This window comes from Xenopus laevis, chromosome 9_10S, assembly GCF_017654675.1.
Source record: "Xenopus laevis strain J_2021 chromosome 9_10S, Xenopus_laevis_v10.1, whole genome shotgun sequence".
Taxonomy (NCBI): Eukaryota; Metazoa; Chordata; class Amphibia; order Anura; family Pipidae; genus Xenopus; species Xenopus laevis.
The window spans coordinates 80025896-80040395 of NC_054388.1; the positions used below are offsets into that span (position 1 = coordinate 80025896).

At 36.8% G+C, this 14500-nt stretch overlaps 1 protein-coding gene across 4 annotated transcripts in view; it reads left to right on the plus strand.

The window, feature by feature from the left end:
* Positions 1–14500, plus strand: part of nrp2.S (neuropilin 2 S homeolog) — a 93339-nt gene that overhangs the window by 59467 nt on the left and 19372 nt on the right. For 2 of the 4 annotated variants that reach the window (XM_018237402.2, NM_001091238.1), the window contains 3 exon segments: positions 5314–5585; positions 9495–9591; positions 12755–12799. In XM_018237402.2, coding sequence (XP_018092891.1) covers positions 5314–5585; positions 9495–9591; positions 12755–12799 — 414 coding nt within the window. 4 annotated transcript variants of the gene reach the window in all.

Consider the following 14500-nt stretch of genomic DNA (forward strand, 5'->3'; position numbering starts at 1 on the left):
CAATCCCCTGTGTTAATATAAGAAAGGTAAATAATGGTGCTAATTAAAAAAAACTGTGAAAGCTATTACAATCCAAAGTTGTCTGTGGCAATCACATGCTTTCCTGTGGCCCTAAGGTTCGCCTGCTTGTGTGATATATGAAGAGACAGTAGTGTTTTCCATTACTGACTACTGTATTATCTGACTTGCAATCTATGTATTTCTTGTACTGCGACCACACGTACAATAACCAAAAAAGCTATCTATACATGTCCTGATTATATACTGTCCTCACAGAAGCCAACCCTTGTATAGATTTCAGTGAAAAACCTGCACATCGACCTTGCAGCTCTCTTGAAGCTGCTAAGTAAATACAGAGAAAGCAAGTGAGACTTAGATTAGATTAGTTCCATGTGGCCTGTAAAGAGCAATTCATTGCTAGCATGTCTGGCTTTTAAAGGAGTTAAGGTATTGTATCTGACTCTATTTGGGACTTCATAAGCACGGAGAGATATTCAATATGCTTTAAACTCTCTGTTCTCATTGTGATTCATAGGAAAGAGACGTATTGTGAAATGACACACTCTTCTTAAAAAAAGGTGTAATCCCTTCACACCATCATCTGTTTTAATTATGAATATAAGTGTGGATTTCTGAATAATTTTTTACTTTTTTCCTCCCTTTAATTAGCTTTACTAGGCATTAACCTTATCAGTTCTACTACATAACATGCAATTACGTAAACATAATCGCCTCTCTGCAGACTGTAGTCAAAAGTCAATTCTCTAATGGCATCAAGTAAATGAAACTCCAAGCCACCACCACGTCTAATTAATGTTACCTATGGCACTTCATAGCACAACAGATAACATTGACTTCCAACATACTAAATTCTCTGTGCGAACAAGCAGTATGTCTGGTGAAAAGAAAAAGAAAAGGCGTTCAGGGCCCATTAGGGTTCATTTACTAAGATAAGTGGAAAGCTAATGGAATTCACACTTCTCTATACTAGAAAGGTGTTACTTCCAAGATTCTCTTTAATGTTGCACCTACACACAAAACTCACTTGCACAAAATTATTCACATGTGAACAACAAGGCACAATGCAATTTGCACCATTATTTCCTTTGCTAATTTGCAACTACTTTTGTAAATGATACACCAGTTGCAGCACCTGCTACTTATTGGGGTGCTTTAGACACCCGTATGCTGGGACAAATTGGGTTCACCCAATCTGCTGGTTCATGGGTCAATGAAATAGCTTGTAGTAGAGAACTATAGACATAGGGCCATGCAAAAATATATTGGTCAGGCAGTTATTATTTTTGGTTAAGAAGCCAAGATTTAACAGCAGTCACTGGGAACGTTTAAAAATAAGTTAAAATCTCATAATTTTTTACTTTAAAAGTTATGAGATTTTAACTTATTTTTAAATGTTCCCAGTGTGCATTTTTTGGATACATATATATATATATATCTTTTTTTCAAAATGTCATTTTTTTATTACAACAAAGCACAGTTTAAACCAATGCCATCATTTTTTGTTATTTAATATTTTTAAGCAAAGTGAGCCAACAAAATCAATTTAAACTACTGTCCACAAAGGAGTTAATTTTCAACAGCCTGCAACCCACAATATGAGAACTTATCAACAGTCTCAGCAGAAATCAGTTCCTGCCCATCTCTATCAGGCTAATAATGTTTAATTAATATAATGAGCCTTCTGGATGAACAGAATAACCTATTTTTATAACCTATACTGTAGTTGGCTTTTAATTTTCCATCCCCTGAGATGTTATAATTGCTTGTTATTTTCTTAACCCTTTCTGTTCATTCTCAGAAAAGAAGTCTAATAGTTAGGGATAAATAGGGAAATGGCACAAGGATAGGAAAATAAACATGCGGACGTTTGTTATATATAAAGTATTCTGAAAACCAATTAATGATCAATCTTGACAATATTTTATAAGGAATATGTACATGTGTTTGTGTATTATATTTTAGTGGTAGTGAAAATTCTTGAGAGTGACCAGAACACCCCAAGTGGTTATATACAGATTGTGCTGTTGGACTTTATGCCTAGCAGAGGCAAGCTGCATGTTTGCCCCAATATACAATTATACATGTAAATATAAAGCAAAGGAATGTTTGAGTTAATATGATCAGATTCCTATTTTACTATACAACTGGAAGGTAAAGGTTACCAGTTGTCTGTTCTGCAGCTATAGCTTCATATATGATTTGTACAGTAAGCAAGATGAGTTTCAGTGAAGGTTAATTTAAATCTTGCATGTTAAGGTCCCTGTTGCCCTTTGACTCTATGGTAATGGTATGTAGGCTCTGGGGTGTGTCTGCCATGAACAAAAAGCCCTTAGTGTTTCAAGGGCTTGCAGAAACTGCTGTCATGCTTCAAACAGTGCCTGGAAAGAAAGATTTGTCACAGGCATATAAAAGCTTTTCATATTGGGGATCCAGATTTCCCACAGCAGTCACATCAGGGAGACAGAGGAGGCATCTGTATGTCAGGAACAAAGAGGGGAATATTCAACAGCTACAGGCTGGAATGTAGTGACATCAGTGTGGCACACCTTTATGTTTCATGTACTTTCACATATTTTTAGGGTTCCTGAAAATTATAGATATGTCTACAGTACTCTAAGCGTGCCAACAAATGGTCCTCTTTGTGCACAGAAATAAGTAGGTTTTTATACTTCTTTAGAGTGAAGTTAAGGCATACATAGCTACAAAAAGGGTACTGTTTTTTATGCTCCTGGGTAAAATTTAGGGATTTCTCATATTTTCCCATAACTGTAGTACAGCACAAGTCATACACACCATTATAAAAGATACAAAGCTGGTAACCACATGACTATGCAAAAAAAATGAATCCTTAACTTAAATTCATATGAACAAACACAAATAGGCATATAAATCAGGCTGAAGAGTTGTTGGAACAGTTGTCGGCACAGTTAAGATTCTATCACAATATAATGTAACTCACCTTGTGGTTTAATAATCCAAATATACAACTATTATCCATTCAGTCTCATAAGTAAACCGATTTGCAAGATTATATGCCATGAACATTTGTGAAAAAGACCCCATTATTCTTGGGGGCCTTTATATTCCATGCCCGTAATGACTACATTGTCAAAATTCTCCAATGTTCTACATGCTTTTTTTAAATTTTCTTTATAGTGATTGCCTCTTGGCTTTTTTCTTTGAAAGAGTGTAAATCACTCTTTAGATCCAAAGAATCTATAGATGCTGTGGGTTCAGGGTGGTCTTTCTTGTGATGAAATACAACAACAGTTTAGACAAAGAGAAACAGCTGTGATGAATTTGGCATATGGAAAAGCAATAAGTTTTTTTTTTTATTATTAACATTCAGCCCAGGTTACTCTTGGATTGTTCATCAAATGGAAACATTTTATGGATACATATTAATATTTTTAATCAGCAGAAGTGAGATAATGTTTATGTTGTAATGATATAGGAGAGGCAATGGCTGCGTTTGAGTATTTCAGTGTGCTGTAGTTGACATTTTGTTGACTCCTTTTCTACCAGTCTTTTTCCATTGAGTAAGTTATTTTCTTTTGTTTCAACCAGGGAACGTATTTAAAAGCAATCATGGCTTTCAGACCTTAATACATGTGTGTAACCCCAGATATATTTTGTATTACAATTTGATCATTATTCTTAATGGTGATACACTGCAACAGCACCATCATTTCCAGAAATGACATAAATCCAGATAAAACACATATCTAACCACAAATTAGGGGATATTGTATGCGATTTCAGATACTGAAAATACCTGTACCTGGGAATGTAAGCATTTATTTACCACTTTATTTGTTTTACTAACACCTGGATATTAATTATACACATATGTTACCAAAAAACTACTCTGTGTCACTTTATGTCTTCAAAAATTCTGGATTTCGCTTCACATTCCTACTATACTTCAGTTACTTTATAGTTTACATTGTTAAGTTCATATGGAAGGCCTTTATGCTCACACGCCTGCATCCTTAAGTATGCTTGAACACTTTGTTTGTTCTCTGGTTTAGGTTCCTAGTGTCTCTCAGCATTATTACAGTTGTAAACTCAAATATAAAGTTATAAGCAAAATAAATTGTTAACAACTTTCCAATATCTATTAAAGGGGAACTCCAGCTTCCAAACCAAAATTTGATAAAGAGTCCCACATAACACAGAAACCCCTAATATATCCATCACAGTTACCTGTTTCTTCAAAAAGTATGAATAAATGCCATTGTCTATGCTGAAATCCAGCTGTTTAACAGTTCTCTTTCTGCATCATTTGAAATCCTGGCAGGGAAGGAGGGACTAACTACTTACAAATTCTAACAACTTCTCCACAGCTTACAAACAGCATGCAGGAACTAAATAACCCACAATGCATTGCACTGTGATGTTCCTTTCCTTATTGAAATCATGTGTGCAGGGAGTTGTGGGGTTTGGAGGATGCAGTCTAAGGACAGCTGGCTGTTGATACAAAGTAGCAGTAGTCAGCCAGCTCAGCAAAGTAGTCAGACAGATCAGCAGAAGAGCAGGGGGCTTGGCTTAGGGAACTGTCAGAAAATGTTAAAAATCATGAAAAGTCTGCATATTTTTTAATTGATGTATATTGCCAAGTTGTTTGAAATTATGTTTACTTTTCAAAAAGCTCAAGTTATGTTTTTGTGGAGTTCCCCTTTAAGGAGAATTACAAATGTATTTTTGGAAGCAGTATCGGTCTGTTCATTGTTATTCTCACTCTTGCTGATTTTGACTCCTTATACTATTGAAACAAGCCATAGTCAGCTCTCCTCCAGCCAATGCCTTGCATTGTGGGAACTTACAGGTCTGCAAATCATAGAACATGCATGGAATTGTGAAAAACTGATTTTTGGCTGGAGGAGAGCTAACTATTGGTACAATCAGGGTTGGACTGGGCTGTTTGGACCCTGCCGGCCCATGCAATGTGACACAATGTGATGTGCACGCTTGGGTGGTAGATTCTGGGAAGCGGAAGGGCCCTGGTCGTTGTGAGCAGGGACTTTGGTTTCACAGCCAAATGCCCCAGTCTGAGGCTGGGTACAATGGTACATGTAGTCAGGTCCAGCAGTGGAGGGAATAGCAATTTATATTAGAAATACCTTAATGCATAATGTAAAGTTGCTTAGAATAAAAAGTATATTTGGATTACAACACATTTAATATTGCCTCACAGTTGTCTTATAATGTACAGTCTGTAAAATGTACATTTATCATTATTTAGGTAATGAAGTATGAAGTAAATGTGTGCCTCTTCTTCTTCATATACAGGAAACAGCAAACATTACCTGAGGCTGCCAAGTAGTGGAAGGAGAGAAGGACAGCATGCACGGTTACTAAGTCCTAAGATGTACTTGCCAAGAACTGTCATCTGCATGGTGTTCCGATATAGAGCCTCAGGGAGCAGTGGTGGAACACTTCAGGTGTTGAGAAAGTCTACTCAGGAGAACAGACTGCTTTGGAAGATGAAAGAGGAGCAAGAAAGTGATTGGAGAGAAGGCAGAATCATCTTGAACAGCTCCAAGGGAGAGGAAGAGTACCAGGTATGTAATGGAGATTTTGGGGTTGTATCTGGATCTAGCTGTTATCAGTCTGCAAGTCTGATTATTTATAGGGTTGTGATGATCCCTACACTACAACAACAGCTGGATCAATGCAGGGTGGACCTATTATTACTTTTACTTTTTATGTTTTTTCATAACTAGCATCAACATATATGTTCAACTTATGGTCCGCAAAAAGAATTCAGTATGGGGGGGGGTACAGGAATGTCTTCTTCATAATAAGTGTTTTGGGGTTAACATGAACGCCCTATGTGTCTTTGGCATTTATAGCTGATGTTACAAGGTGGGTGCACAACAAAAAGATAAATGAATGTCAGTCTATTCGTTCATAAATTCAGAAGACTGGAAGACTACTTCTGTAAGCTGCAATAGAATTATATTAAAGGAAAACTATACCCCCCCAAACAATGTAGGTCTCTATAAAAATGTATTGCATAAAACAGCTCATATGTAAAACTCTGCTTCATGTAAATAAACCATTTTCATAATAATATACTTTTTAGTAGTATGTGCCATTGGGTAATCATTAATAGAAAATTGCCGTATTAAAAAATAAGGGCTGCCCCCTGGGATCATATGATTCACTGTGCACACAAAGAAACCAAACAAACCATATATGTAAGGTCACATGAGCCAATTAACAGTCAGAGTTCTGTGTTCTGCTCCCACACTTCTTCCTGTTACAGTTAGAGCTGTAGTATTTCTGGTCAGGTGATCTCTGAGGCAGCACACAGACCATGAAATGGTGGGTCAAGGCAAGAGATGTAAAAGGGCAATATTTACTTAAATATATATTCCAGTTTGGTAAGAGTCTTTATATGTCACTTAATATGATATAAACTATCCGTTGCATAAATATTCATTTTGGGGGTATAGTTTTCCTTTAAGCAAAGATTTATAGTGTTTATTTAAATATTAGGGTAGTATCTGGATGACAAATATCTTGAGTTAAGCAGGATTGTTTTTATGCTGTTGTATGTGTTGTCATAGCAACTAAATGGCACGTTGCTGTTATTCAGAAAGCACTGATCTATGGCAGCATTTGGCTCTGTGTGGATGGCATTAGTTTTTGATGTATTAGGGAGAATACTGATGCCTTGTCTTACTTGGAAAAAAAGTATTCAGTGCTCCCTGTAGTTTAGGCATGTAGGCATCTGCTCTGTGTTTCAAGTAGGATTGTAATCTAATGGAAATGACACATTGCCACCAACAGTCGGCATTAATGGAATAAAGACAGCTGTCCTCTGAAAGGTACATGAAAAATGCCTAGCGTGCGTTTGTGAAGGGCTGATTTGGACTAAAATGATGCTTTTATTGGATTTGAACTGTTTCCATCATGAAACAACTGTTCCTGTCTCTTTTTTGAATGCAAGTCAAAATCAGATTCAAACTGTGGCACAGCACTAGAAAAAAATAAACTCTAAAACTTAATTTGGGTATTATATGATGTGCAGGGTTAAATTCAAGAATAGCTATTGTTATATAAGCCACGCCAAGTGTTACACTCAGTATCAGCTGGTTAATATATAAATTATTTATTATAAAGCCAGCATGCTTACAAATGCAGATTGATACAAATGGAAAGGGGCTCTGCTCCTAAGAGCTTGCTAGCAGTCATGCATAAACTTGTGCGTTTTCATGTAAACTTGATTGGTGGTGAAGGCTTTATGAACAGAACAGATGTACTCATCAAGAAAAATCGGAGTGATAATAAGGTGGCAAGGGATAATAGTGAATGTTCTCAAGCATGAATGCACGTATAGGTAACGAGAAAATCTTGAAGTGATAATAAACTATCACATGCGTTGGGAAGGAACAGAATCTTTTGCTGGCAAGAATTTTTTTTTTCTTCGAAATTAAATGAAAACGTTAATTTTAAGGATTTGCATAGAAATGTATCTCGGCTGGGTTGCTTTTGAACTTTTATTTAAAATAGGGTCGAGGTTGATCCAGACTTCCATTGTTTTTTTTATTATAAATGGGGATAATTATGTTATCCTGCATCCTAGAATGCACGGCTCCCTGGAGCTTACCGGTTCAGGTGAACAAATTGAACCATAAATTTACTGACTTCTTCGGAGCATGTAGTTACAGTATCAGTGGTGATTGCACCTGGGCCCGGCCCGCCCCCCCAGTAGGGCCCCCTGGATTTACTGCACACACTCTAAGAAAATCTAAAGGTGCATGCAGTGCTGGAGGGGGGGGGCAGACTTGAGGGGGGGGCATGTGCAGTTTTTGTACCAGGGTCTGTGGTCCCTCGTAATGCCACTAGTAGCCACTAGTAGCCATGTGTAATAAAATGTGCCTGATTTAATCAGGTGCTTCCCTTGCTGCATCCCTATATTAAATGAGCTCATTTGTTCTAATATACAGACAAATGTCCACATGAAAGCTCAGCAGCCAAATAGGCTCAAAGAGAGACAGATGCAGCCCCCTATTAAAGGACAAGTAACATGACAGATCTAAATTTAAATCTGTTTATCCTATAATACTAAAAGTACTTATAGTAGCCCTATGCTATTTAAGACAGATTCCCTCATATTTATCATTTGATTACTCTGAAGTTGCCATTCTTCACCTGTTCTTCCAGAGTGAAACACCTTCACCTGTTTTTTCAGAGTGAAACACGTAGCAATTTAATGCCTCAGAAACCTGTGCACATGTTAATATGTGGGATCCTTTCATTACATACAAGACATGGATAAAGACTGTACCAGTGGAACCTGGTAGACAAGTTAGAGCTGCACTAGGGACCCATAAGCAGCAATTCTGGCTGTAGAAAAATAACTAATTTGCCATCATTCTCGTTTAAAAAGCAATTTTTTTAATCCAGCACTGCCATTTGAATGTAAATGCAAAATAATGCATTGGAAAGTAATAAAAACATATTAAATTAGTTGTCCACACTTTCTAGTAAATGCAAAATGATACAAGCCTTACCCAAGAAGGAGGGGATTTAAACAAACCCTTTTTTCTGCAATATGAAGCACAATATGTGATAATTAAAAGAGTTCAGACCTGCATAATTATGAAATAGCTGTTGAAAGGGCAAATTGCTATTTTTTTCAGTGCTGTCGCTTTAAACTAGAAAGGGCTGCATTCATTATAAAAGGAGGAGGAGGCAACTGTATTAATCAACACAGAGTCACTAGGTACCTTGGCTTTGAAAGGAAATGAATTACATTTTAAATTCTAATTGTTTAGTCTCTTCTCAGCCAGAGGGACCTACAGTTAATGCACAGCAGACTTTCTCTGGCTGTTCGCGGTAGCTAGTAGCAACACAGAAGCGCTGAGCACATACTCAGAGCTGGCTTTGGAAAATGAATTATGTACAGATGCAGTCCCTTTAGAACTATATTTAACAGAACAGGCAGTACATTGACCCTGAGCCAAATTGCAGTATTGTATTGTGTTGGGGGAGGCAAACTGTCTTATTCAATCTGCTTTGCTGGGGTGAGTGGCACATAGTTTGAGGACATTTGGAAAGTGAAGGTAGGATTCCCATTTGGTGTATAACTGATCTAATAAGGTGGCAAGAGACTAATGGGCATGTTTAACTGCCAAGGGGTCATTAAGCAGTTATTGTATAGTTCCTATATATGCAGAAATTGTAGAATAAAGCCTTTACAACGATCCTTGCTGTGGCTCGGACTGTGTCTCTGTAGCTTGTTAGCATCAGACCTAAACCTAATGCATGCTTCTACAGTTTGTATTTAGACTGAAGAATAACATTTCTAATAATTTGGTAAGATAAACATATGCCTATGTCCTCAGGTTGTATAGTAGCCCCGTGGCGTGAAATGTTATGGGACTGTGGGATGTTGCCGTACTTCTCCAAACAGACTAGAACTTGTTTTGCTAAGTAAACATTGTTTTAACTTTTTGCAGGTTGTCATTGAAGGAATTGTTGGCAAAGGGCAGCCGGGGGAGATAGCTGTAGATGATATCCGAATAGCTGCCGACATACCAGTGGAACACTGTATGGGTAAGTGTTTTTGAAAGATCCAAAATAAGCAATGCTATGAAATGTATCCTATAATGATCATTTCCCTAGCTGGCAAACCTAATGGAACAAGGTGATGTAAAGACCAACTAAAATGAAAATCATTTTTTTTACATAATGAAAGAAAGTGGAATTATAACAACAACAATTGGCAACGTATGTTAATTTAAATGCCTGTGATTTTAGAGTGATTTAAACATATTACTTTGACTGAAAGCAATAGTTCTCCCTTTTTATCCCTGCACTGCTGATTCTGCTCTTGAAACCTTTTTTGGTACGAGTGTCAGACAGTATGAATGACTTTGTAGTTATCACACATGGCTAGGTCCCTCCCTCAGATGTCAGATGGGATTGGGCACAAACTCGTTTTGCAATTCTATTAAAATTTTGCTCCAGGAGAAAGTTTATGTCTAATTAATTATTCTAATTAATTCTTCTCTGGTTAATTTGTGTAATGTAATGCATTTACAAAAAGTTCCATGAGGATCTGAACAAAGACTTTAGGCTCATTTAATGGCAAATCCCACTGTGGGGAGGGTGTGCTCTGTGCGCCTGTGCCAGTTGCTCCTTTGTTAGCAGATCCAGTTCAAGGTACAAAATAGTGTGTTCTAAGCAAAACCATAGCATTTTTTTTATTTTATAGAGACACAAAATACAAACAGTTTATTTAGAAATCCTATTTTCTTTGGCAACGATATTTGAATCCAAAGATGATGATAAACCAGGAAACAAAAAATAGATGCAACAGACTTTACATTGCAGCAGGTTCATGAGAGGTTATTGAACAATCGCAGTTGGTATGTGCTGTACCCAGGGATGTGTTCCAAAGTGGGTGAGGAAAACGCATCATTAGGCCATGAACAAACAAGATATTGAAAAATGTCAGTGTATCATCATTAACTTTTCAACCATGCTCACTTTTTACATAACAACTTGTCTCAGGGGATACACACCAGCTGCCAGTCAGTGTTATACGCATGAAAGGATTGACATGCTCTGAGGAAAGCTTTGCAGCCTTTCACTGCCAGAGACTGTCTCTTACAAATTGTGAGACAAATCCTTGGCAACTTGTCTGAGAAAGAAGGGTTAACGGTGGAAAAAACATCACTGAAAATGCTTAGTGTGAGATTTAATGACAAGTTTGCATATGTCGCTGTGAAATAACAGTTACAGAGTTGTCTTTGGTCATTTTTTCAGTGGCTTGCCCTAAACGTGCTTTTTTTTTGGAACACATCATATGAAGTCTCTGAGCATAGTCAAAATGTCATAAAAAATGGCGTGAATATTCTCATAGTCTGTAGCAGTACAGGCATAAGAACTCCATTATAGTGCTGCTTTCAACTAAGGCCTTAGCGCCCACCTACTGTCAATGCTTTCAGTATGTCATCCCAAGAACACACGTTTACACTAGTATTGATATATATCGTTCATGTGCTTGATGAGTCCCTGTATTAACAAGTTGTAATAATTTTGATATATGGAATTGACAACTTATAAGCAAAGGCAATGCCACTTGTGCTGATCAAAAATCTGCTACATACATTGAGTTGAGTCCAATTAACGCAAAACCTATGTTATAAAGCATTATTCTTGGGAGATTTTCTGACCTAGAATTTTCAGGCAAGAATTGTTTGAGAATCACCAGTATTGGTGGTTTTTACACAATTTGACAGCTGTATTGGGCAGTGGCAGGCAAATTTGAGCAATTTAGCAATGCATTTGTAGATTTGGAGAAATGCAGTGGGCAAAACAACATAGAAACACCTTGTTTGCCATAGGCCTAAGATTTTAAAAGGACCTAAAGCTATGTTATTGTAATAACATTTGTAAAAGCAGTGTTGAGAAGCCAATTAGCCTGTATAGATGATAACATAACCCTAAGCCAATACACAAACAGGTTCATTTTGCAGTATGTGCAGTATTTCCACAATACCAAGTCTGGGAATCAGTTATCAAGATCCAATGGCTCAGATCAGTGGGATTCGGGAGATCTGGACCAGAAAATTACTTTTTAGTGCCAAATTATGACGGCAGTTAGGAATGCTTAGTTGAATAGGAAATGACCATAGCAATGAGTATAACTTTATTTGGAGGAGCAGTATATCACAACTGATTTTTTATTTCACGTACACTAAGTAAACCCATCCCATCCATAGGGCTGATAAATGCTTAAAGGAAAACTATACCCCCAAAATGAATACTTAAGCAACAGATAGTTTATATCATATTCAGTGACATATTAAAGAATCTTACCAAACTGGAATATATATTTACATAAATATTGCCCTTTTACATCTCTTGCCTTGAACCATCATTTCGTGACTCTATCTGTGCTGCCTCAGAGATCACCTGACCAGAAATACTACAACACTAACTGTAACAGGAAGAAGTGAGGAAGCAAAAGGCAGAACTCTGTTAATTGGCTCATGTGACCTTACATGTGGTTTGTATGTGTGCACAGTGAATCGTACGATCTCAGGGGGCGGCCCTTATTTTTTAAAATGGCAATTTTCTATTTATGATTACCCAATGGAACATACTACTAAAAAAGTATATTATTATGATAATGGTTCATTTACATGAAACAGGGTTTTACACATGAGCTGTTTTACTTAGTATCTTTTAATAGAGACCTACATTGTTTGCGGGGTATAGTTTTCCTTTAACAACATGTTAATATACTAACATAATTTCATGTGAATGATTATCGGTGGTTTGCTAATAATGCTAGGAACTGTAGTTGACTACAGCTGGAAGGCTACAATCATGACAACCTGACACCATTATTATTAGATAATTGTTTTATTCTAGTATAAAATCCCAGATTACACATTGACCACACAGTGGTTCTTCCTTGAGCCTTGCAGACAATGGACTGAATGGTTAATAATGCAGCCAATCAATATACGCCATTTGCACACAAGTCCAGCATTGATATTGCATATTAAATTCATATTCCTATATGAATATATGAATATAGAAATGAAAAGCCTTATGCTAAGAGACACATGAGGAAGCAGATTTCTGCCTCAAAGAGCTTGCAATCCAAGTGGGAACATTCAGTTTTTAATGTGTATAACAGGCACAAATAATAATTTTCAATATACCATTTTAATAGTGAATTTTATTTGTCTTTTTGTTTTAGAACCTCTCACCGCCTTTCCAAGGCAGAATCCTCTATTCCCCCCAGGTAAATTGAACTCTTTATTTGCAATTATTCTGTTACTTATAATATTCGAATGCAATTAAGAAAAAATCAATGAAACCTGTTAGAATCCAGAAGCAGGAGATTATTTAGTGCATATCCACATGGTGCTTTAAATTTATAGATTTTCTGAAATCTGAATTTTGCCACATGGTATGGCCAACAATATTTTTTGCTTGTCCCTCCTGCAATTCCGCCTGTGCCTCTTAAACATAAATATATACACTCACATATAGCCACTTATCCAGCACCAAAGATGATTTGGAAAACTATCAATTCAGTCTGATACTGGCCATCATCACCAGCTGATTTCCTGTTTGTGTCCCTACCCCTGAGATAAGAGATAATAGGTCTGCAGTAAATGACCTAATCGTCGTAAATTTTACATTAAAGGTTAAGCTTAGAACAGTGATATGAAATTGCCATTGTTATCCACAATTTCAGACAGCGGCCAAGCTCCTCAACGATAGCTTTGAAGGAGGCAGTGTCTGTGAAATACAAGCTGTTATCAGGGCCTGTAAACACAGTGTACTGCTAAGTATTTGGACCACACACACACACACACACGCAGGAGCCTATCAAATCATGTTTACTTTAAATACATTTTATATTGGCAGTGCAGAGTACAAAGGCACAATATGCCCCCTCATTATATTACCGCTAATAATTGTTTTTAAGTTCCATTCAAGTGTTAATTTAACAAAGAATACATCACTTAAAATTTAATATGTAAACATTTGTCCACATGTTGCCCAAAATAGTACACTCTTCTCTGTGGAAGTGACCTCTTTATTTCACGTTGGGGGCAGAATCTTAGATTAACTGCTCATGGATCAAATGTTCCATCAGCAATATAGTGAGAAGTTTAATAGCCTTCCAATCAGTGTAGTATGTGTACCTGCTTAGAAGAAGGCCTATTTTCACTCATTTCATTTGGGTTATGGTGATATGAAATCTCAACTGAAATATTTTCATATTTTAATGACATTTATTCTATTTATATAATGCAAAACATCAAGGAAAGCAACTGATCAGATGTTTTTCATCATTGTGCAGTAAATGCTATTTGTCATTAGTTGGTAGGTCAGGGCACAGGTAGCACCTCTTCAAATATTTTGCAACGTATAATGATGGTACCCGCCTGTACATAAGATTAATACATATGTATAATTTCATAAGGCCCATTACATCTCATTGATAAGATTACTTATTCTTTACCAGATGAAATAATACTTTGCTAGTGTTTTCAATGACTTTGCCTTATCCACAGTAAGAAGCCCTTTGCACAATACTGTATTTAGTTACTAGAAGCTCACTGCAAGGGTTGAGTGTCATAGGGTTGAGTGACATTTATGACATTTATTTTAATGGACACTGAGTCAGTTAACAAGCTGTTTTGTGACACTTAAGAAGATAGCAATACACCTTTTTCATAGATAATTTAATTTAGACAGCCTATTCTTACAGTAGAAATGGAAGGATCTCTTTTTCCATATTCCCAGCTTTACCTACTATATAACATGTGTAGTATAACATTTGTCAAAAGCATCCCTGTCTTAGTTGCATATTAGGACTAAGGGCAGGGTTCCTGAGCATGTTGCAGTCCTAGGTATTCCTTCTTTTGCAATTTAAGCATGATGAGATTGCAAGGGAATTCCTAATTTTCCACCCATGTGGCATGCCTTC